The sequence below is a fragment of the Notamacropus eugenii genome, chromosome 4, assembly GCF_028372415.1.
Source record: "Notamacropus eugenii isolate mMacEug1 chromosome 4, mMacEug1.pri_v2, whole genome shotgun sequence".
Classification (NCBI taxonomy): domain Eukaryota; kingdom Metazoa; phylum Chordata; class Mammalia; order Diprotodontia; family Macropodidae; genus Notamacropus; species Notamacropus eugenii.
The window spans coordinates 14,231,399-14,256,469 of NC_092875.1; the positions used below are offsets into that span (position 1 = coordinate 14,231,399).

Here is a 25,071-nt window from a genome sequence, read left to right on the forward strand (position 1 = left end):
TTTATTTCCCATCTGTCAACCATGCCTCTTATTCCCTTTATGAAATTCATGGTGGATGGAGGTGTTGTTGGGTGGACATTCCCTGGGAAGACTGACCATTCTCTTTCTTCTTTCCCTACCATCCTGTAAAATATCAAGAGACAATTTGGTGTCCTGCTTCTTACATAAGCCTTGATCCTAACTTGAGAAATTATATTTATGTTGATGTGTGCTAAGTTGGGGCATTCCTTAGAAGGTATTTCCCCCCTACTCTTTATAGAAGAAAATCAACCAAACTTGAATTTCTTGTTTTCTCTCTTCCCTCTCTTCTCAGCCCTCTGTTCCCAGCACACAAATAATACTGCTTCCTCCACATTTATTGTATCCTACTAATTATTTAATCCTATGGCTTTTTCTGAGTCGTCATCTTTCAGTGCTTTTGACCTTGTTGACTACTCCCTCCTTCTGGTTATTTTCTTTCCTTTAGATTTTTATGTTATTCTTCTGTATTGGTTCTCTGCCAGCATATCTGCCTACATACTTCTCAGTCTCCTTTCCTGGCTTCTCGTCCATATTCTTTCCCCTAATGGTGACTATCCTGTAATGCTCTGTCTTTCTCTCTGCCTTGGTGATCTCATCACCCACACATTCGGTTATCACCTGTCTTCAGAAGACTCCTGTATCTATAGATCCAGCTCTGATATGTCTCTGAGCCTCCCACTCAGTCTCGCTGCCTGTTAGCCATCTCCATCTAGGTGTCCTTTATGTAGAAGTCAGTCTCAAAATTCAACATGACAAACAGAAAGCTGCTTCATGCCAACCATACTTCATCCTTTCTGGGTTTTTAAGGGTGAACTTGGAAGAAAGTGAATGTATGAAAAAAATCAAAGCTTTCTATGACATACCTTCATCAGAGACAGTGGAGCCACCATCTTTGATCTCAGTATTGTAGTATCCTCAATGAAGAATCATAAACAAAGACGAGAACAGCTGAACTGGAACAGTGGACACAGGATATGACAGGAGTTGGAGGTACTTGGGTACCAACTCTCAAGATAACAGAAGGGGAGGAAACTTGTGGACCTGATTGCTTCAGTAAGACAATTAAAAGGCCTTCGCTGCAGAATTCTCAAGGATACATCTCTCATTGTCCTGAGGATGCATCAGGGCCTCCTTTAGGGTGGTTGTTTTTTGTGTCTGTGCTTCAGTCATTCCTCAGCCCTCTCATTCTCCTAAGGGAAAATAAAGTCAATTAAATGTAACTCTTTGACCAATGGCCACTGACAGTGTATGGCCCTCGCTTCCATTGAGAGGAGAGGGAGGTTGGTTTCATCATTTGTCCAAGCTCAGCTAGTCTCATTATCAAAATCATGATGGTATGAGAAGGGAGCAGGAGGCTTGCACAGCCATATTCTGTGACATGCCTCATCTTCACAGTCATGTGATTGACCAAACATGAAGAGATGCTGTGATTCAACTGTACTCATTGTTTTTACCGAAGGAAAAAAAGATTGCATAGAGCAGAGGTCCTTAAACTTTTGGGACAAAGACTCCTTTGGCAGCCTGACCAAGCCAATGGACATCTCAGAATTATGTCTGAAAGTACATAAAACACATGGAATTTTAAAAGGAAACCATTTATATTGAAATACACTTGTCAAAAGACAGAAAAAAGCTTCATAGACCTCAGGTTCAGAACTTATACAGTGGAACAAAATCTATACTATAAAGCTTTGCTCCATCAAGATGGTCTTCCAAGTATATGTCAGTCATAGAAGATTCTCTGAAAGATGTAGAAGAAATGATTGTATTCCTCCCATCAAGTGAGTTATAAAAGCACAAGTGTTGGCTACTGGTATGAGGGATGCTCAGGTCATAACCCAAATGAAAGAGATTCCAGGTGGCCCCATTTACAGATAAATATGTTGGTTGCATCAATTCATTTTCAATGCAGTAAACATTTATTAAGCACCTACTGTGTGCCAGGTACTGCTTAGCACCAATAAGGAAAAAAAAGGTTCCTGCCCTGGAGGAGCTTATAGTCTAATGGGAGAAGACAACACACAAAAGGAAGCTGACAAGCAGGGTGAGAAGAGTCATGGAGGACACCCATAACTCCCAGTTGGCATGGAAACCATACAGAGCAGCTGATGGAAAAATGGAGAGTTCCCTCTATAAAGGAAGGCTTTAGGAAGTGTTTACTTCTCCATCCTCCAGCCCTCTGTTCAGAGGGGAGTTGAGAACTGATAAGGATCAAAAATAGTCCATCTGGGTGGTGATGAGATCAGGCCTTACAATATTACAGAATCTTCTCAGTGAGATGCACAAGTCACTCAAAAGACTTCCACCTAAATATCTATACAGGAAAAAACAAGTGGATAAAGAATGTTCATTGTCCAGACTGTCATTGAACTGTACAGGTCTCTTGGACAGACCCTCCAGATGGACAAAGAACTAGGTTTAGATATGGGTAGGAGGCAATGAGGTGGTGTGCTGGATAGAGTGGTGGGCCTGGAGTCAGGGATTCAAACATGGCCTCGGACACTTACTAGTTGTGTGACCCTGAGCAAGGCACTTCACCCTGTTTACCTTAGTTTCCTCATTGGTAAAATGAGCTGGAGAAGGAAACAGCAAAACCATTTCAGTATCTTTGCCAAGAAAACCCCCAAATAGGGTCATGAAGAGTTTGAACATGACTGAACCTTAAAAGGAGGAGAGAGTTAAGAGTACCTCTGAGCAATAGTTCGAAGCTCTTAATGACCTCAAAGAGCAACATCCCAGTGCTGATACTATATGATGGCCATTGTCTACCCACAGTCTCCAAAGAGTTAGAGTTGAAGACTGATGAAGAGTGCCCAGTGGGCATGAAGAGGTGATAGCCAATGAAGAATCACCCAGCAGAAGTAGCCTAAAGCATTCCAAGAAAGAGATAACCAAGAAAAGGGAGTGGGCTGGCTTGGCAGTGAGATGAAGAATCTATGAAAGGCAGCCCTCATGGTCCATTGGGATCCATGCCAATGACAGAAAGTCCAGAAGGCTGGCGAGAATGAAGCATTGATGGGAAGATGTGACCAGCATCTCACAGGAATGGACTTCCTGTTTTGTATTGTGTCCCCAGCACTTAGCACACTGCCTCCTCACTATCTCTCACTTGCCATACCCAATCTGTTGTCTAAGCCAGTTGGTTTTGCCTTTCCTCTCTTCTGATACTGCCCTGAGCCTGATGCAAGCCCTCATTTCCTCACACCTGGACTATTGCAATTGCCACTGGTGATTGTCTGCCTAAAGCCTCTTGCTCATTCCAGGCCATTCTCCATTCAGCCACTCAAGTGATTTTCCTAAAGCCAGCGCCTAACCGTGTCACCCCATTCCCCTTACTTAGCTTCATGGCTCCCTATCCCTCTAGGATTGAACATAAAATCCTGTTGACATTCACAGTCCTTCATAATCTAGCACTCCCCCTAATTATATCTTACAGGCCTTCATCTCTCCTCCATGTACTCTTTGTCCAGTGACACTGGCCTCCTGGTTATGCCCTAGAAATGACACTTATCTCCCACCTCTAGGGATTTTCGCTGACGCCTGTGCCTGAAATATTCTCCCTGCTCATTACTTCCTGTCTTTCCTGACTTCAGGAGCTGACTGACATACTACCTTGTCCAGGAAGCCCAGCCCCTCCTAATTCTAGTGCCTTCCTTCTGTTGAGTAGTTCCTAGATATGCTCTCTGTGGCTGGTTGATTATAGTTGTTTGCATGTTGTTTTATATGGACTATTTGTGCCTGACCTATGGTAGAGCCTTCTGAGCTTGTACTGGTCTGATCAGCCACAGTCAGATACATGGAGAGGCTTGGCTCTAACATGGAGAGGTTGCATTGATCTTCAAGTATGAAAGACAACATGTCCTTTTACCTTTCTTTGTCCCCAGTGCTTAACATGACATCCGGCACATGGTAGGTGCTCAAAAAATGTTTATTGACTGGACTAGATATTCTCTAAGGTCTCTTCCCAACCATTATCCTATAATAATGAGAGTTGAAAAGGACCTTGGAGAATTAACCCTGCCCTCCTGTTCCATAAAAGAATCCTCTCTGTAGTGTTCTGAGCATATGGTTATCCAGCCTGGGCCTAACCACCTCCAGAGAGAAGGAACTTAGCACCTCCCAAAGCCTATTCTCTATGGAGATGGTTCTCCCTCTTTAGGCAGGTCTTAAACTGACTTGTCCACAGCAGGAAGCTGTCAGACCTTGCCTCCATGTGACTCCTGAAATTGGGGTGCCTTTGGGTGCCCTCACGAGAGCCTCTTTCCTCAGAATAGCTCTCCAGGTATTTGAAGGTAGTGAATAGGTCTCTCTGAAGACCCATCTCTCATTCTTTCAGCTGTCACTCCTAGGATGTGGCATTCAGGTCTCTCTGCATGCTGGTGGTCCTCTGACTTGGCCCCAAACTGAAGACAGTGGGGTCTGAGCCCCACAGCTTGCCTTGCTCAGCACATTTCTGTTATATTCCCGGGGGTGGAAGCTGCATCACACCATTGACTTCAGTCTGTTTAAGAAAAACAAAAGAAAACCTGTGTGGTTCTCCCTCCCCCAACACAAATTGCTTTTTAGTTTAGGTTTTCTCCATCTTGGATTCCTGAAGTTGATTTTTTTTTTTTTTAACCCAGATGACTTATTGAGCCATTTTCTCCTCTGGCCATCTGTATAACGAACCCTAACAACCAACCTGTCCAGTGCTCTCAGCTTTAAAATGGGATTTTAGCCTACAGAGTGAGTCATTTGACTTGGGCGCTCTTTGGGTGGTTATTCTGGTGACTGAACCCAGCTCAGGCTTGAAAGGAGATTAAATGGATCCACATGTGCTTTCCAGGTGAGGTGATTGCCAGGTGCTCCATGTGACCTGCTTTTCCATTAAACCTTGGCAACAAAGTTCTCTGCTAAATCAGGGGAAAGCATGATGGGAAGGAAAAACATGGAGGACCTGGATCTGATTCTCATCTCTGCTGCTCCTTGAAGCTGATTGCTTCCTCCTGGACTCTGTGACCTTCCTTAAAGGACCCTTCCCCATTGACTTTCTGTTCCTCTGGCTCTTCTGGTCAGGGTCTTGATGACAAAGCAAATGGGACAGATCATCTGTTGTACTTTCTAACTTAGAAAAACACAGCTGAAAATCTAAAAGCCCCGTGGACGAATCATCGTAAAGAAAGCTTTTCTTAGTCCTCTTGCAAATGTTCATGAGGCAGTTCGTAAGATGTGCCAAGGCCTCGTGTCCCACTGTCTCATCCTGCACCTGGGAACCAGAGGTGTGAAGGTTAGGCCTTTGGCTGACCAGAGCAGTCGGGGCAAGGTCTTGGTGCCATGTGTGTTTGCACTCGTTGTAACCGTCCCCCAGCAGAGTCAAGGTCAGCAAACGTTCAGTAATCATCTCTGTGGGGATGCTGTGAGGCGGGGTGTGAGCTGCTGAATGCTGAGCCCAGGAGGCTGGGCAGTGCTGGAGTGCACTGAGAGGAGCCTGCTGCAGTCCTCCTTTACATACTGACTCTCTCTCTCTCTCTTTTGCAGAGATGCTGATGCCACCAGAATAGATATTTATGCAGGTAAGCCAGACACTTTTATGCGGTCGTTGCTGGACCTCAAAAAGCAGAGTGTGAGAAAAGGAATAATTAGCTTGAATTCACGCTGCCTTGGAAAAAGCACTGGATTTGGAGTTCAGATGCCTGGGTTCCATTGGAGTGCTGTTAATTACTCTTTGTGTGACTGTGGACAAGGCATTTAACATCTGCAGCCCCCATTTGTTCCATCTGTCAAATGAGGGCATTGAACCAGATAACCTTTGTGGAAAAGTGTACCCACAAAGGTAAAGTCTGAAAGACAATCGTAAGTCAGCCTTGGAGATTAGACAGTACATTAAGTGCATGCAGATAGTCATGGGAGATCAAGAGAAATTCAAGAGATTGAGGCAGAAGGTCTATCAGCCAGGTAGCCAGCTGGTCCACGAAGAAGGACGTGAAGTGGCCAGCTTGACTGAGCAGGGATGTGACGGAGGAGCAGAACCCAGCCAAGGAAGGCCATGAAGAGGACAGCCTCTCAAGGCCCTACTTGTCTTTATGCTCTTCTGCTCTGGTGAGAACCAAGTCATCCTGCTCTAGAGGCTTTCAAAGGATAATAGCCCAATGTTTGGCTTCCTGGGTCCTTAGCATCTGCCAGTGTGAGGAAACAGATAGTTGACTGGCAAAGATTTGCCTCAGGTGGGGACGGAAATAGCTCACTTGGCTTAGAATTTTCAGCTCCGTGGTGTCTCAGCTCATCACCATACTTAATTGGCCCTATCTTTTTGCAATATTTTTCCCCCTGATTGGATGTAGAGATGATCTCAGTGTCTTTATTTATTACTTTGTATTCTGTTCATTGATTGAATGTTTATTTGGGTACCTTTCCCTCTTTATCATTTAAGCAATGAAAAGGTGGAAAGAGCAGACAAAGGCAGCTTTGAGATTTCGTGTGGTCTGCGTAATATGTTTTTTTCCTGAAGGACTGTTCCTGTGGGAGAGGCAGTGTGATATAATGGAAGGGTGGTCTTGGCATCTGCAAGAATCAAATGCTGACTGATGCTAGCTGTATGATCCTGGCCAGGTTACTTCTTTGGGACTCAGTTTTCCTCATCTGTAAAATGAGGATAACATCTATCTGACAGGGTCCTTGTCAGGATCAAGTAAGACGGTGCACAAAAAGTGCTTTATGTAGCAGGATATAAATGGCAGCTATTCGAAGAGATTTGAAGTGTTTTTGAGTAGAATTAATGAGATTTTGAGAACTGAAGATTGTATGTTGACTCTTAAAGTGATCTACCCTGATAAACCTGTATTTTGGGGAGATTAGGCTCATTCTGCAAATAGAAACTTCCTTGTGACAAGTACCAGGCACACAGTAGCTTGTTTCTCATTATCTTTCTTTCATGGTGATGAACCTCCCCAAATGGAGCTCACTTTTCCCTTTCTCCACCTGCAGTGAAGGAAACATGTACTGCCCTGGGTTTGACACTCTGGCCATGTGGTAAAAAGAGGCCAGTTTTGTTTGTTCCAGAAGAAACAAACAAAAAGGAGGTTGTTGGGCACATTGCCACTTGAAATGTAGTCTGCCAAGGCCCAGTTACCCACTGGTGAGTAACATGTCACCATGTTTATCATGAAGGGAGGGAGCCATAGAATCCTGGAACATCCATTGAGAAGAACCTGGGAGAGATGACCATTAATCAAGGCCCTTTCATTTTTATAGCGGCCCCATCTCTATACTTCTTCCTGTCTGATCTCGGGCAAGTCACTTTACAGACTCTTCTTTGCCTCAAGGCATTTCAGTATCTGCAGAATGCAGAAGGTTGAGCTAGATGGCCTTTAAGGTCCCAGCTCCAAATCCATGATCCTGCGATCTTTGTCCTTAATGTTAAAAGGAATGAACTGTGTGACCTTGATTCTCTTTTTAAAAATTATTTATTAACATTTTTAAGAAGTTAAGATCCAAATTCTCTCCCCACCTGTCTCTCCCACTCATTGAGAAGGCAAGCAGTACAATCCTGATGCTTTATCGCATAAATGTAGAAGCCTACTCCCCTCCTTCTCCCAAAAAAGCGCTAAGTGGGGGATGATTTCCATCTCTGTTGAGAGGCAGAAGAAATGGCCGAGTTGGCTTAATTCCACATCCAAGGAAGAGAAGCATCGCTTGAAGGACCTCTTGATTATCATCTCAAGTCAGTGCGCTCCAGGCAGATGGACAGAAGCAAGGATGTCATCATGGTGCTAACAGTGTAGCTTATACACCCACCTCTGCCAGAGAGGAGGAAGAGGGAGATGTTTTTAAAGAACTTGACAGGCTCCTCCAAATCCGGGCAACAGATAACTTGGTAACTTCAATATGAAGGCAGGGTGAAGGGGAAGAGATGGCACAGACTGTCGGAGAATTGGGAATAGACCTGTGGCTTGTCTGTTGCCTGGAATTCTCATGCCTAATGATCCTGAAGACCATGTTAGTATTGCCTTTTTATTGAGAATCTAATTATTGCCGAGACAAACATTTCTGTACTCAAAAGAGAACCAGTCTTGGATAAGAGTTTATGTACAGTTTCTTTTTCAAAAATATTTGTAGATATGTATACATATATATACACACATGAACACATAAAAAAGAGGTAAAAGAAATTGTTCTGCCTGGTGTCTCCTCTAAAATTCTACTTTAATCATTAGGCTGGTAAAGATGATCAAAGGGAGAGGGAGTGGGAGAACAGGCCCACTTCTGGAAAGCAACAGTGACTCAAATGTGCATACTCCTACTAGGCACATGTCCCAGGGAAATAAAGGGCAGACAGAAGACCCATATGTCCAAGACTATAATTGGTGCCTGGCCTTCGGAAAGTGGACAGATCAGCTGAGGTCCCTGAATGCCCCCATACCCAGAGTGTTCTCTCTCTTCACCTTCTGGGCTTCCTTGAAGACTTAGCTCCGGTTCCACTTCCCAGTTGCCCCTTGGGCATTCCCTTCTGATTGGATGGCTCCTTCTGGGATCTCCATGCAAGGAGGGTCCCCAGGTCAGCCTTGACTTCTTCCCCGAGCCAGGCTGCCCTGTGCCAGCTGCTGTTTCCACTTTCCCCGCCCCAGCTTCTTTTTATATGTTGTTTCCCCCAATGGAATGGGAGCTCTTTGAAGTTCTTTCTGCTTTTACTTGCACTTACCACAGTTCCTGGAACATAGAAGCCTAATACAATACAGCCTTCCCTCTCATCCCCCCACTGCTTTTCCCCAAGATATGTACATAATTATTTGTGTATTGTCCCTCCCATTAAAACATAAGCTTTTTGAGGACAAGGACCATGATTTTGTCTTTGTATCCCAGGGTCCAGTACTGTACCTGGTACATAGTAAGTGCTTAATAAATGCTTATTGATTGATATGAATGTAATGGAATATTATTGTGCCATAATAAAGAGCAAATGTGACACATTCAGAGAAATGTAGGAAGACTTCAGGCTAAAGAGGAAGGGTCTTGTGTTAGTCTGGAGGTCTTCCTACAGAACCTCTACTGGGGAGGTTGTCAAGCTTTTTGTTCATGAGGGGTGGACCAGATGCCCTCTGAAGTTCCTTCCAGCTGTAAGCCTGGGACACCAGAGTCAGGGCTTTCCACCTCTGCCACATTACCAGGCCCTGATGGGGTCTGGATAGAGATGTGGAGTTTAGTAATTAAAAGTATTGTGTAAGTGCTGGAGATACACAGAGGCAAAAGACAGCCCTTGCCCTCAAGGAGCTCCCAGTCTAATGAGGGGAAGGCAATACAAAAGGAAGCAGAAAAGGGAAAGGGACCAGGAGTGCCCAGTGCATTCATGATGTTCATGGCATCAAAAACAAGAGCTGCTGATGGAAAATAGAGGCAAACAGCAAGGTCAGAACCATTTATACCATGATAATGTGAAGAAAAAAAACTCTGAGAGAACTTGGAACTTGCCTGGCGGATGCAGTGAATGGTGACAGCACTAGATGCCCACGCACCATCATCTATCCTCTAGGACGATTGTTGGTTGCTCTGTTAGCCTTCATGAATTCCCTTTTTTAGTGCTAGACATGAGAACAGTGAATAACACTGCAAAAAAAAAAAAAAATTGACTTTTAATGGATGGAATGTGACCAAGTTGCCAATGCAAAAGTCGCTTTAGAATTGGTCATCTGTGTTCAGTTAGAGCAAGGTCATAATGTCAATTTAGAAGAAAAGCTCTGGATGAGAAGGTAGAGTGAATAACCCCGTTGAAATTTCCAGTCAAATGTGCTGTTGATGCTGAAAATTGACAAATAGAACAGGGCAGAGATACTGACCTTATTAATGGCAATTAAAAGGACAGAAGAGCCCAGAAGCTAGTGCCTGACAAACGTTTACTGACCGAAATAGAGTGCCCATAAAGGTGATGTGGGTTTCATACTAGCTCATAAGTCGCTGAGTGAGATTCCAAGAAGTATTGCTTTATAAAACTGCCAAAAGCCATACAAGTAGAAACAAGGGCAGAGAAATGTTGATGTGAGACCCAGCTGAGTCCCATCACCCCAAGATTAGTCTTTCAATGGGTGAAGCTGGCAAGAGAACGTAAGGACAGAAAATGGAACAGAGACGTTGATGTTATTAGGGGGATGGACCAACATAGGCATTGAAGAAATGATATCACCATAGAGAAGAAATTGGGAATTACAGCTGCATCAGACCAAGGATACATAGAGGTCATGCATCTGGGAGGCAGCGCTGTCACAGGTATGGAGGAATCATTGCACAGGAGACAAGATTAGAAGAAAGCACAGTCACACCCAAAAGGCCACTAAGAGTATGTTAGTGACTGCATCCAAATCAGGATGATAATGATCTCAGCAGCATTTTGAGGATATCCTTGATGAAAATTAAGAGAACAGGTAGGCTTGTACTAATAATCCTCTACGGTTGTGAAGTTTATTTTTACATTGACCAAAACATGCAGAAAATGCCACACCGTACATGTTGGTTGATGACCAAAACTGAAGTTAAATTTTAAAAGGTGTTTGCCATGTTTGCCTTAAAGACTTTACCAAGGGGTCTTTGATGCATGTGTTGGGGCATGACTCTTTGATGAATGGAAATGCTGTCAACTGTTAAATTTTCAGTGATTAATCCCAGCTGAGGAATATTACAAAAATATCTGCAAGCCAGAGGTATTTACCACTGTCATGGAGGCTGCCTTGTGCCCAGTCCAAGGGGAAGAGTGATTCTCTTTAAAATCTGGAGAGCTTGTTCACATGCTTCTGTGTGTAAGTGACAGTGGACAGTTAGATGACAGACCAAGGCCCTCAGGACCTCCTTGCTGATGTCCAGAATTATTCAAAAGTCAGTAGTCTAACAGTCCATAGGAGAAAAATGTGTGGAAAAACATCTCATGTCCAGAATGATAAGCAGCTTAATAACCTGCATGGGCTGAATTGTGCTTAGGAAATTGTGGGATACCTTTAGTGATCCTCTGCTTTTCACCCCAAATGTCATGGCGATGCTCGGGAGCTTCAAACAGAAATGCAGCAGTTATAGCAGAGAGTGGCCAGTGCTGGGGAGACTCATGGTGGGTAAGCAGATTGCATTGCCTTTCCATCAGTGACCAGGACTCAAGATGCAACATGAAAGATGTCATTAAGAAAATAAACGTCCAGAAAAGGAGGGAGGCTGGTCATGTGACGAAAGTGGAAGGTTACAGATGGAGACCCTCCTGTTCCAGGGACACTTGTAAGACCTCAAAGACCCAGAGGAAGGCCTTTGTGGTCAAGTTGGGTGGAGCTTCCTCAGAAGAGCATAGTGAGGACTAGCGCAGGATTCTCATGGAATCCAGGCAAGTAAAGTGAGTGCCAGTAAAGTGAGGGACCGACATGTTGAAGCATGCAGAGCCAAAGTACAAATTCTGTTGCGTTCATTTTATATGCCCATTTTCCCAGTCTGTCTCCTAGACCTTTAGCTGCACTGCCCAAATCCCTGTCTGCCTAGGAGTTATCTCTTTGGGCTGGCTTCCTGTCTGTTCTTTTGTTTCCCTTGTGGGAATCACCTGGACCCAGAGAAGCCACAGAGGTTTTCATAGAAAGCAAGGACACCCATTTATAGGTGAATGGGCCCAGCCCTGACCTGGAACCACACTGGTATCCCTGCCAACAGTGAAACATTTAATCCAGTCGTCAAGCACTTCTTAAGTGCATAACATTGTGCCTAACATTGTGCTAAGCACTAGTGACACAAAGAAGAGGGTCTCATGGACATATATAGACAGGTTTCACACCGAGCTGATTCTCAAAGGAAGCCAGGGATTGATTCTGAGAGGTGGAGGTGAGGAAGTATGGGACACTGCCAAGGCAAAGGCATGGTGATTAGAGATGAGTATTACTGCATGCTTTTTGGGTTCTGGTATGCCCTGTTGGACAGTTGAGGGACTGTCCCTTGTCCTGGGCACAGCCGGCCAACAGGGAGCAGAGCCAGATCATAGGAAGTGAAAACATCATCCCAGAAAGAACTGGAAAAGGGAAGGTGTGCCCAGGGCAGAAGATGGTTGGTTCCGTGTATCGAAGCTGTCAGAGAGAAGATCCTGATGAGACTTAAGTTAGTCTGGAGTGGTTCAGGCAGCTGAAGGGACGCCCCATCATGGGAGGTCTTACACAGTCTTGGTTGGGGGGTGGTTGAGCTTCCTATGAGGGGTGGGGTGGGGCGGCCTGGAGCAGAAGCCCCCGAGGTTCCTCTTACGTTTTTTTCCCCCAGAAAAACAAATTTTTTTTTTTTAAAAAAGGTAAAACAAAACCACGGAGTAAAAGCTCAGAGTAGGAGAAAGCAAAACCTGAAGGAGGAATTAATTACAAGGAGATGAAAGGCTGGATAAATGGTAGAGGGCCGGGAGACCAGGCCTGCAGACCTGGCTGGTCGTTCCATCTGTCAGCAGCCATGCTGGGCATAGCAGCAAGCAGGCTTGCGCTGGCGTTCAGAGGGTGCCCGATGTCCCCACCGATCAAACTGTTTACCTGTTAAGGCCCACCCAGTAATTGCTTCCCACCCCACGTTGGTGCTAGTGTGCTCCTGAACTGATCGGCCCCTGTAGGCCATGAGACCTGCTCCAGTGGTAGCATGTGTCACCCATCTCCATCCAGTCTGAGCTGGCCAGTATTGTACTTGGGCTTACCTTGGTGGTTGGTGCCCAGTTTCTTGGTGATCTGTTTCTTGGATTTCACCGTGGTTGAGATGCTTTCAGTCAATTTGTTGCAGAAGGCAGGGTCAGCTGTTTCTCCCTGGAGGCCTGGATGGGGTCCTGGCCCTTGCCTGCTTCAAGTCTCAGTACAGCATGGAGAAGGACTCTTTTGGCCATGGTCAGACTGGCCTGCACCCTCTGGTGGGGATACTGGCTCAGTGCAATCTTCTGAGCTGCCTCTCACCTCCTTCACATTGTGGAGAGATGTGATGTGGGAGATGGCACCATGGTCCACCATGGTGTAGACTGGCCCAGGAAAGGAGTAGAGGGGGTAGGGAGGTGAGTTGAGCTGGTGTGGGCAGTGTCTGACACCAGGGTCAGGGTCATTCTGTGCCATGTGACTAGGTCTTGATGGGGTCTGTGTTGAGATGTTGATGGCACTGTTAAATGCCACTGAAACATTGCCCAGACTGAAAAGGGTTGGGAGACCCCTAGTGGGGGTTTCACCTCCAGGGCTCTTGTGAGTCTCTGGACTTGACATTGGCAGCCTACCCACTGACCACTTTCTGATGTTTCTTCCCAGAGCACCAGGCGAACCTCCAGGGAGGCTTCATGCTCTGCTTTCTGGATGATGGCGCAGGAATGGATCCAAGTAAGTGATTGGGGGAAGCAAGGGAGCAGCCGGAGTGGGAGTGACTTCGCCCCACCCCCCAACACACACAGGAGTCGAGGGCCCTTGGGGGCAGTAGCCACCCAGCCTTAGCTTCTAAAGCAAGACCCCTTCTCCGAATTGTGGTTTTCAGGACATAGGACGCAGAGAATTATAGAATTACAAAGGGAGCCAAATGTTAGCGAAAGTCAGGAGACAATTCCCCAGCCAAGTTCTTGGCCCCAGATTGTCACAAATGTGCTAAGTGTTGGAGATGGAGTTTGAAAGTGAGCCTGTGTGATGTAGGCTGTGGAATGTTTTAAAATTCTCTAGTTTTGTGTTGACACTTGCCTCAGACTGAGGTTCACCAAGAGTGGTCATAAAAGATCTGAGTTGGACAGACCCTCAGAGTCTGGCTGGACCAGACTCTGACACTCCTCAGTGACATCGCCCACTAACAAGTGCTGATTGCATTCCTTTGTAGTGAGGTCAGCCTATCGCTTATGTCCTCCCCAGGGCAGCCCATTCCTCTTTCCTCCCATTTGCTTCTTTATGACTACCCCCAACCCCCATCCACCCCAAACTGTCCGTGACCCCTTGTCCTGCCTGTTGGGGACAAGCCGAGCACACATGGTTGTTCCCCTTCCAAAGCCTTGCTGAAGTCACAGTCTTCAAGGCCTCTCCAGGCCAGACATCCCCTTTGACTGTTTCTTGGATGCCATGAGCCCAAGACCCTTGACTGTTTTGATTACCCATCTTGGGATACTTTGCAGTTTATCAGTGAATGCCTCAGCTAATGTTGGGCCCAGAAAGAAGCCTAGGCTCCCAGATTGATCCAAAGGTGAAAACCACAGGTGACCTTGGCTCTCAGGGCACATCTGTCACCCTGCTAGTTCTTGAGCTTGTGGGTCATTCTCACACATCTCCCTGACTGTGGCTCCTCCCCACACCTGGAGCTCAGAAGTTGGTTTTTGGAACTCAAATGTGAGACTTGACCTTTATCCCTGTTGAATTTCCTCATTTTTGACTTCCCAGTACCCGAGCCTGTCCAGATGCTTTGGGAGCCTAATGGTGACAGTCAGGGCCCCAGGTCTCCTTTCCCACTCCTTGGATGTCTCATGTTTCAGGTGATGCTGCCAGCGTCATACAGTTTGGGAAGTCAGCCAAACGGACCCCTGAATCTACGCAGATTGGGCAGTACGGCAACGGCTTGAAATCGTAAGTACTGAGGCAGCTCCTTCAAGGCTCAGCTTGGCTCAGAGACCTCAGAAGGCCCATGATTTCCATGTGAAAGACTGTCAGTGCCCCTGTCTCCTCCCTGCTCATCCTCCCTAGGGCATTAATTTCCACATTTGATTATTACTGTCTTTTGACTATCACAATCCAGACAGACCTAGATGTCTTTATTTGGAAGTCAGTCAGGGTCCTACGAACTTGAGAGATGGGAAGTTGTTAAAGGTGTGTTTGTTTAAAACCAGTCATTGAGGGGCTGTGTCTGCTCCCTGGGTGAATCGCGGTCCTGGGTGGGTAGTTGTCTTTTCCCCTTGAAGAACTCCTAGTTATCAGCACTGGGGGGAAGTCACCCTCCTGACCAAGCACTTCTTGGGGCATGGAGGCTGGGTAGCTCTGCTGAAGGATTACAGGCCTCAGGCAGGACAGTTCTGCTAGCCTTGCAAGGTATGAGTCTGGTGCTGCTGGCGGTGCCATGCTCAGAGGACCAACCTTGCCAAATGCTGCATGCAGAGAGCTCCTTCAAGGCCAGTGGAGGGGGATGAGGGGCCTGCCCACACAGTTCACAAGGTGTGGCAGACCCATGATCTGCTGTATCAGGGGAAGAAAGGCCCATGAGGACAAAAGGTAACAATGATTCTTGACATGAGGCTCATGGTAACAGGGCATGCTCTGTAGATAGGCAGAGATGCTTGCTGACCCCTAGAGAAAGGTGCCCTGGTCCCTGCAGTGTGGCTTCCCTTCTCAGCTCCAGGCTCCCATTTGTTGGGGGTTTGGGGCACAGTGTTCTGGCTCTGTGCAGCCTCACAAGGGTGATTTCTATTTCTGAAGTGCACATACCTTTGGGTAGAATCAGATGATTTAGGGGAGCCAAAGGCAGTGCTGATGGATACCTGAGTCCAGCTGCCATGTAGTAGCAGTGGAGCATTTTTGTTTTGGAGAAGGAGCTGTGTTCAGTGGCACTGGGTAGGCTAAGTGCCCAGCAAGACTGGATGTAGGGAGGGGACCCAAGGAAGTAGAAGCTGTGGAAGCCAGATGTCCTGCCCCTCCAGAGCTTACCATCTTCCCAGCTCATTGAGGTGCCCCCAAGATGATGGTTAAACTGAGCACCTCTGTTAATGTTCTGTCTTTACACCCCCTCCAGCAGTGGTTGAAGGACATGTCATGGAGTATTGGGATTGCTGTGAGTTGGGGAGAACCCCTTCAGCATATGTGGAGAGAGTGATCTGGGCAGTGGGATTTACTGTGTTGGTATGCCAGTGGTGTTCCCTTTTGCACATCATGTCTTAGAAAGAGGGGGCCCAAGCTGGCCAGTGAAGACAGCACCATCTTAGGGTTTGTTCAGAAGCCTGGAGGAAAGATCTTGTCCTGGGGGTTTGGAAGGACCGTCATCACAAAGAGAGACTGGACTTGGTGGGCCAGGGCTGTGAGGACAGGATGAAGAGAGCATTGGGAGTGGCATTGTGGGGAGTAACTAGGGCCCCTGGCTTGCGGATAGGAAGACATGAGTTCAAATCCTGCCTCCAGTACTTAGGAACTGTGGGCAAGTCACTTCCCCTTCCCCCTCCCCCCCATCCCATTCTAAGCCCCAGCTTCCTCATCTATAAAATGAGAGGGGTTGGACCTGTAAGGTCTGTTGAACCTTGAAATCCATACTCTGACAAATAGCTTTACTCAAAATGAATCCAGGGTGAGCTTTATGGAGGGTGGAGGTGTGAGGCAAGAAGCTTCTTGGAGAAAGTGTTGTTAGCACAGAATTTTAGAGGCAGCAGGGGATTCTCCAAGGGAAGTCAGGAGGGAAGGAATTCCAGGTATGAGGGATAGTTAGTGCAAACATGTGGAGACAGGAAATGGAGGGCTTACTGGCTGACCCTCAGGTCTGAAAGGAAAGGGTCGAAGAATAAGGTGGGAAAGGTGACATAGGCCCTAAATACTTGGCACAGGAGCTGGTGGACACTGTCCCAAAGTGGGTGGACTGACTGCCTACCCTGAGGGATCCAAGCAGAGGCCGGAGAACAGGTCTGAGGTGGGCCACATGCCTGAGTCTGGGGGCATCTGCCAGAAAGTTACTCTGGCAACACTATTATCATCTAGCATCTTCATCCTCAGGAGGCCCTGGGGGCGAGTCATCCTGAGGCTCTGGGAGGAGCCTCCCAGTATGAGTGGAGCTGGGACCCAGGACTCTTGTCCTGAGAACTTCCCAGGCTGGCACTCAGGTCTTCAGACCTTGGCAGCTGCTGCTGCCTCTGCTGGCAACATCCTTGCACCCTCTTGACCTTTAAGTTTCCACCTGTGCTCCAAGTCACTTCCAAGGGCATCTCCCCTGGAACACCCTCCTTGACTCTGCCCTTTCCTCAGACCTCACACAACACCTCATGTTCTAACTCATCCTCATACTTGTAAGATGTCAGCTGGTGGAGTAATCTAGATGAGGAAGAGCATGGAGGATCTGCCCCCAGGCTCTGGTAGGTGCTGGATCTGGGACCAGCCCTGCAGGCTGGTTAAATCAAATGGATTTGGCTGATGGAGGCAGCCAAAGACTTGGCCTCTTGAGCCTTTGCCACTTGCATCTTCCCCTTTACATTAAGGGGACTAGACCAGTAAGGTCCAGACTCTAGAAGGATTATTGTCAAATTAGGGCAAGAGAAAACCAAATGCCAAGAAGGGCTCTAAGAAGGGATGCTCAGCTCAGCGAAGAGAGTTTGCCAGCACCATGGGCAAGGAGGGAGGCAGCAGCAGGGGCTCCACAGCTGCCAGGATGTTGCCCACGTTGTCCCATTGCCAGCCCACCCTAGAAGGGCTGTTATGGGTTGTATCTGGCATGTGCAGGGATCTATTGGTGCAAAGATGAGCTGCCTAGTAAAGATCTGCCCTTGGCTTCTCACCCAGCCACCCGGGTGCTGCCAGCTGGTGCTACCCTGGCTCTGGGAAGACACTGGTTCCTCGGTGGCCTCCACAAAGGTGGTGTGTCTGCAGGCAGGGGTTTGGCAAGACCCTCTAGAGCCCCAGAGCTGGGTGGCTACCAGAGCATGTACAACTCCACTTAGCTGATGTGGGCCAATGGCATGGCCTGGTGGGAGGAGCTCTGGGGCCAGGCTCTGCCTCCAACTTAGGACATTCACATCTCCATCAGCAGAAGGGCAAAGCCTAGTCATTCTCTGGATAGTCTCAAGTTGAGGCTGTTGTAAATGTATTGAATATTTTGGAGGGTTTTATGTTTGGGGCCTCGGGTGTGTGTGACTGTGTGTGTGTGTGTGTGTGTGTGTGTGTGTGTGTGTGTGTGTGTGTGTGTGTGTGTGTGTGTGTGTGTGTGTGCGCGTGTGTGTGTGTGTGTGTGTGTGTGAGAGGGGTACATATAGATAGATCTAGGGAGCCCAGTTTTTCCGATGCCCCCTTTCCCGTGAAGCACACATGCAGAGGGTGTGTCTGATAAAGGCAAAAGAAGGTGGCAGCCCAGCTTGTCCCAGAGGCAGCCCAGCCCACTCTCATATGAAGTCTGGTGGGTGAAGGAAGGCTCAGGGAATGCTGCAGCCAGCAGGACAGGCTGGGTTGGAATAAGCTTTCCGAGCTGTCCAGAAGCATTGGTGTTTGGCCCTAGTGGCTATAGAGACCACAGTCAGGTCCTGTGCCACCTGTTTGGACTGGTCAGGGACTGAGGCAGGGAGCCCCATGGAATCAAAGGCCAGTTTATGATCAGTCCATGTGGGAAATGAGGTGAGCAGGCGAGGGTCTGAATCTAGGGGTCACTGGAGAGAAGAGGTGGGATGCAAGCAGTGGGATTCATGAAGGTAGAAAGGGTGAGGCCAGGTATCTGACAGATAATGTGGAGCAGAGGCTGCTCCTACAAGGAAGCCCTGCAGGGTGCCCTGTGCATGTTCCTGTCAGTGGACCCTATGGAAGATGCCTGAAGGACAAGGATGGAATTATTGGCAGTACCATCTTGTTGGCCCAATGGCATCCACAGATGGAGGTAGAAGCGTAACTTCCTCACCTGACAGAATGATGTCCTTCTGTACAAACAAGGCAGGTCAGAAGAAATGCAAGGGCACTCTCAAGGTCTCTCTGAAGAACTTTAGACTTATGCAACATGGGAGACACTGGCACAGTCCTGCCCAACAGGGTGTGCCCTCATCAGAGAAGGTGCTGTGCTCCACAGGTGAAGCAGAATTGCAGCAGCTCAAAAGAAACTTGAGATGCACAAATTTAGAGACATCTGCTCTCCAGATGTTCATCTGGACAATTTGTGCCCAATCTATGGTGGAACCTTCTGAGCTCATACTGGCCTGATCAACACAGTTGGACACACTGGACTTTGATCCCAACATCGTGATGCCATTTTTGATGACAGCCAGCCAACCAATCAACCAAACACTTATTACCTCACTCTGAATTTCCTACCCAATGAGATGTTGCTCCTGGGGGTATATGGAAGTTACCATTCAGCACATCAGTTCTGCCATGATGTGACCCATGTGCTCCCAGAAAGTACCACACGATGCAAAATGCAGAACCACAGATCATTGGGGGAAAATGGGGTGACATGTTAAAAAAAAAGATAGAAATCTAATAAAAAACAGTCACCCAGTTTTATACCTGTTACCATGGTAAGACATAGATAAATGCCTCCATAAAGACTGCCCCACCCCCCCATGAAGCCTCAGGACTCTTGACCAGCAGTGCCTAGAGAATTGTACTTAGTGTGAAGTGGTACCGTTTTCTACATTCTCACTGTTTCTCTGGAAAGAAATCACACAGAAGAATTCCCATGATGCTCACAACATTCCTTAATACCTGAGCTACAGCACAAAGAATTTGTGCTCTGGAAGACCTGACAGCAGATGGTGGTAAACCTGACAGAGGTTAGTGTTTCCCATACTCTCTCCCACCCTGGCCTTGACTTCAGGAGGTGGGGGGCCAGCCTGGGATGCCTACCCCCTGCTCAGCTGCATCGGAGAGGCTCTGACTGGCTGCCTTTGAGAAGGTCCAGTCTGCAGCTGGAGACACAAGCCTGGGTGCTGAAAGGAAACCTGGGTTCAAATCTGTTACCTTTTCCCTGTGCCAGATGGCACCAGAGAGCTCAGCCTCAGGACACTTAGAAGTGAGGACCCCTCACCCCCATCCCACCCCCAGTGTTTTTCCCCAAGTAATTCACGATTCCCAGGAGAGAGAGAGCGATTCTTCTTTTGGAGACTCCCTTTCCTTGTCTAAAGAGAGACATATTTTGTTTTGTTTCCTCTTCTCCAGGGGGTCCATGCGTATTGGGAAGGATTTTATTCTCTTTACCAAGAAGGATGATACCATGACCTGTCTCTTCTTGTCTCGAACCTTTCATGAGGAAGAAGGTATTGATGAGGTAGGCATGCTTCTCTTTGGTTTTGGGGAGTTCCTTCAGATGCAGCTGACCTGGTCTGTCTGCCTGGGTTCCCTGACACACTGACCCTAGACCAACCCTGCCTGTGGGATGGGGAACATACCCCTCCATGAAGTCCTGCCTGGGTGGTGTGGTTGGGAGGACCAAGATTTCAGAGAGAGGACTCTGCCTGGCATGTGGCAATCACCAGCAGAAGCAGGATGGGCTCTAGTGGAGGGAGAGGATTACCTGATTATGACCAGGAGGGATGTCTGCCTCTCAGATGGACCCTGGGAGAGTATCTGTTCTCTGGTATCACAGAGAGCTTGTATTGAGGCAGCTTTTACATGTGCGCTGGAGGGAACCCGGGGTCTGCCTCTGGGCTGAGTTGGTACAGCTAGGCCCAAGAAGTGACCCCTCTCATGGTGCTGACAGGGCAGGGGGCCAGCCCATGGGAGGGGGCCTGGAGCAGGCGCCCGGTAGTGTTTCCAAAGTTTTCACAACACATAGCTTTCAGCTCTTGTATCCCTGTAGCCAGTCCACTAAATCATGTGGGTGTAACAGAGCCTGGCCACAGCTTTGCATACAGACCCAGGGCTGGAAGAAGGGAGCGCCTTCCTTGGCCACCTCCCCCCTTCCCAGTGTGGCATCTGACCATTGTAGAAGCATTGTGGTCTCATGCCTTTATGCCTGATGTCACTAGAGCCCAGGGGCTTAGAGGCAGGAGATCAGGCCTTTCTCTTCTCTGCCAAACAGCCGGGGGTGGGAGGGTAAAGAGATTCCATTCCACAGCAGAATGTTGTGATAAAAATCTGTGATAAAGAGAAACCGAGGCACAAAGTTCTGACAGCGATCAGTTTATTAGTATGGCTAGCCAACCCTAGTGCCTTGGATCCAAGGCTTCTCAGGCAGAACCACTCTTTTCAACCCTAAATGCCTGCCTGTAGTTGCTGTGTTTCTTTCCTGATTGGTTGGTGCCCCTCACACAAGTCCCTCACCAGCTGGACCAACATCCTCTGACTCATGTCCTTTGGAAAGTCCCCAGGTGGGCAAACATCATGTCACTGGAGCAACTCCCCTCCCACTGTGGCTCACAGATGGGAACTTTTGTGGTCCATGGGAATAGGGAGGTTAAAGTTAGAGATTTTACTAATAAGGTCTGTCCAGTCAAGTGTGAATTAGATCCATAATTATTGATTCTGATTAGATGCAATTCTCAGTCGATAATTGTGAAATTTCAATTTTCAAATTTCACAATAGGCATGAAGCTATAAGTTTCACCAGATGAGGAGCTGACTTAGGTTTATATGTAATAAATGGAAAAAAAGTGCAAAGTGAAGTGGCATTCAGCTCAGCTGGGCTGACCCAGATGCCGACCTGAGGCCTGGGGGCCCTGGGCCTGGCCCTTGGGGCTTGTCTCCCATGTGCTCTAAAAAGGGGATGCTTGTGCTAGTGTGAGATACTGCCTCCTGAGCGCCTCTAGAGGGTGTGGGCTCTTAAAGACCATGGGACAAGGGCACTGAGGCCACCATCCAGACCTGCCTTCTTAATCTTTGCGCTTTGTAGGGGCAAGGGTGCTTTGTCAGTGTGTGCACCATGCCCAAGTCCATTTTGGGGCCACACTTCTCCTCCATCCCCCTGCTCTGCCCCCTAGCCCAGCTCCCATAAGTGTTGAAGGGCCATGTTACTTCCCTCTGGTCTCCAGGTGATCGTACCACTGCCCACCTGGAACGCCCATACTCAGCAGCCCATCACAGATAACATGGACAAGTTTTCCACGGAGATTGAGCTCATCTATAAGTATTCCCCCTTCAAATCAGAGCAGCAAGTAATGGATCAGTTTAAGAAGATCTCTGGGGAGACGGGTGAGTGGCTACCAGCCCCAGGGTGGACATGGCTGTCCCTGCATCACCAGTGGCCCAGTGTACTGTCCCTGCCTCATGCTGAGAGGAGATAAAGGATAATAACTTGGTGCAGGCCTCCGATCCCCACAGCGTGAGTGACATCTGACATCTGCTCCTAGGAACATTGGTCATCATCTTTAATCTCAAACTCACGGACAATGGCGAGCCTGAGCTGGACGTTGTGTCAGACCCCCGTGACATCCAGATGGCTGAAACATCCCCCGAGGGCACGTGAGTAGAGAGGTTTTGGGGTGGGGTGGGCCGCACGGTGGGTACTGCACTCTGCTGGCACAGACCCTCCCATTTCTGTAGGACTGAGTTTGTTCTCCTTGGGTCCTCAGCATGGTCCCTTTAGGGAAGGGCAGCAGAAAAGGATTCCCCACATTTTAGAGAGGAGGAAACCGCCTGTCAGAGGGACCCTGAAACGTGCCCACAGCTCACGCAGCCCACCTGACATCCTCTGAGTACAGACCCAGGCCCTTTGCCCTTGCACTCACGGCCCCTTTTAGAGCTGCAAACTCTCCCTTAGGACCCTAGGTCAAGCCCTTCATTTGACAGGAATACAAGGGGGGAGATGATTTGATCTGGTTGGTCAGTGGGAAAGCCAGGATCTGAACCCACTACCCACCTCTGGCTCAGCACTAGAACTCAGGGAGCTCAGGGAGGGGGCAGGGCACTAATGAACTTGAGGAGGAGAGAGCCAGGAAGGCTCATCCTTGCAGGAAACCTGAGCGCCGCTCCTTCCGCGCCTATGCTGCTGTCCTCTACATTGACCCCAGAATGAGGATATTCATCCACGGCCACAAAGTGCAGACCAAACGACTTTCCTGCTGCTTATATAAGCCCAGGTAGGCACAGGGCACCAGGCAGGAGGTTTGTGAGGCCCACTGCCAGAGGGACACTACTGTGGTGGAGCCCCTGAAATCAAGGTGTCCTGCCACTGATTGTTGACGTGGGTACTAGCCCAGTGCCATTATTTTAAAAGAGGGAACCCTGCCTTGCCCCCAGGGGTCCCAGTCATAGGTGGCAGAGTGAGCCTTGATTCCTTAGCTCTTATCCCAGGCTGGGCTCTCTGTGCTGTGCCCCCCAGAGCCTGGGCACTGCCAGGAACTCCTGCAGCTGGACAGGTGGGCCCACCCATCGGGGAAGCTGTGCTCCAGCACCCTGGGGAGCTCTTAAGACAGACCCGTGAGGGCAGAGCTGCTTGGGGCGCCATGACAGAGAGCTGAGAGCAGGTCCCCAGCTCTGTTCAAGGGACTTTGTGTCCTGAAATGGCTGGCCCCAGGAGGAAGGTGGATCTGCCAGAGTTGGGGGTGGGGGGCTGACTGGCACCTCTGTTGTTCCTGGAAGCCTCAGCTTGTCCTCTTGCCCCAGGATGTACAAGTATACCTCCAACCGCTTCAAGACAAGAGCTGAACAGGAGGTGAAAAAGGCGGAGCATGTGGCTCGCATAGGTAACATGGCACCCCTTCTCCAGGAATTCTCTGTGTGCTCTTCAGCCCTCCCCATCTGACCTCCAGGACTAGCTCCACCCTTCTCTGCTATATGTTTCTAAGGACGGGAGCTTGTCCTGTGGGAGAACACTGCCCTCTTGCCCTGGATTCTGTTCCACATGATTGGGGCTTTGAGATCTCTTAGTCCCAGAGCCTCTCCATCCCTGCCCTTTGGGCTAAGTAGCCTTCTCCTTTTGTTGAGAAGAGATTGGCTGTAGCTTTGTCATCTCCCACCCCAACTCTGTGGAGGAGGGAATAAAGACCCAGGCCAGATGGGAGTAAGTGGCAGCACCTCTGGCTTCCTTCTTAAGCTACTTGAGAACCTGGGCCTGGCCCCTCACCCCAGATATCCTGACTGTTGGATTGAGAGGCTAGAATTCAGACACCCCATCCTGCTGCCTCACTTCTTTCCCACATCCCTCAGTGTAGCCTTGTTTGGATTTCAGCCGAAGATAAGGCTCGAGAGGCCGAGAGCAAAGCTCGAACATTGGAACTAAGACTGGGAGGAGACCTCACCCGAGAGTCCAGAGTAAGCTGCCGGGGCTACAAGTGGCTTCTCTGCCAGGATGGCCACTGTTCTTGTCACAAATGGGCACAGGCAGGGGATAACCCACCATCTGTCCTCATCTTGCACAAGTGTGGGATGGCCCACAGTCTGTCCTCATCACCCACGTCCATCCTTGGCATGTACAATAGTGTGTCGAGGATGACTGGTTCTGAGGAACCTATGAGCAGAGTGGAGAATTCCTGACTTAGAATGAGGGGAGCGGCCTTCGCCGTCTATCTGTGTAGTGCTGAGGATGACCCCTGGGGGCAGATCTGACTTCATAAAATTACATCCTACCTCTGGGGTCAAGCAGAATTGCTCTCCCTTCCCTTTGAAAGCTGCTCAGATGTTGAAGGCAGTGGTCTGACCTCAAAGAGCCCCCCTGAATTTTCTCAGTGATGTATCAATCTCCTGCACCAGGCTAAGTATTGGGGCTACAAAAAAGCCCTTGCCTTAGGGAGCACCCAGGCTCCACATTCTCCTCTCCTTCACCGATGTCTGGGGTGGGGCAGGAAGGGGAAGCAGCAAGGGGGATCTGAGTCCCTAGAATGGGGTGCCCTCAGCTGAGCTAAAGCTTATGGGATCATCACCTCTTCCCCACTGATGGCCAGCGAGGGGCCTCTCTGCAGGTGTGGTCTCCATATCTGCATGAGTCAGGACTGAAGGGAAACAGACCCTCCTTTCTGTCTCTAGGTGGCTTTGCGGCAGGTCCAGGGTACAGCCATTAACCTTCGCCGGGAAGCTGATATCAAGAAGCGCATTAAGGAGGCCAAACAGCGGTGAGTACGTGGGCTGGGCCTAGGGACGGCCCTCCTGTCAGCCTCCAAGGCCAACACTGCTGCCAGCCTTCCTCAGGCACAGAGTTTGTCACCAGAGCTCACAGGGATAGAGCCTGGGCTGTCTACAGTCCCTGAGCCCCTGGTGACTGGAGAGGTGGGAGAGCAGTGCCAAGGGATTGGTTCAGTTGGAATGCCCTGTTGGGCAGCACATTAGCTCACATTTCTTTGTCCCTTTTAAGATTTCATTACAAAGAACGTGCTCATCATTCTGAATGGTCCTGGGAGGCTGGTGACCTTAGTATGCCCTTCTTACTGATTGAGGAACTGAGGCAGAAAAGTTAGAGACCTTGCCTTAGGTCACAGAGCAAGGAAGTGTCTGAGACAAGAGCCAGACCTCTGTCCTCTCTGCTAGGAGCTTAAACCGAATTCATTTTACT

The 25,071-nt window shown here is 48.6% G+C and overlaps 1 protein-coding gene across 5 annotated transcripts in view; it reads left to right on the forward strand.

Annotated features, from left to right (window-relative positions):
- Positions 1-25,071, forward strand: part of MORC2 (MORC family CW-type zinc finger 2) — a 56,424-nt gene that overhangs the window by 13,490 nt on the left and 17,863 nt on the right. For 4 of the 5 annotated variants that reach the window (XM_072599917.1, XM_072599915.1, XM_072599914.1 and 1 more), the window contains exons 3-12: positions 5,539-5,573; positions 13,266-13,334; positions 14,459-14,549; positions 19,806-19,914; positions 21,617-21,776; positions 21,935-22,046; positions 22,538-22,663; positions 23,190-23,269; positions 23,755-23,837; positions 24,549-24,634. In XM_072599917.1, the coding sequence (XP_072456018.1) occupies positions 13,295-13,334; positions 14,459-14,549; positions 19,806-19,914; positions 21,617-21,776; positions 21,935-22,046; positions 22,538-22,663; positions 23,190-23,269; positions 23,755-23,837; positions 24,549-24,634 (887 nt within the window). In that variant the 5' untranslated portion in view covers positions 5,539-5,573; positions 13,266-13,294. Of the gene's footprint in view, positions 1-5,538; positions 5,574-13,265; positions 13,335-14,458; positions 14,550-18,646; positions 19,421-19,805; positions 19,915-21,616; positions 21,777-21,934; positions 22,047-22,537; positions 22,664-23,189; positions 23,270-23,754; positions 23,838-24,548; positions 24,635-25,071 lie in introns of those variants that run through there. The other variant, XM_072599918.1, reaches the window with a different exon arrangement.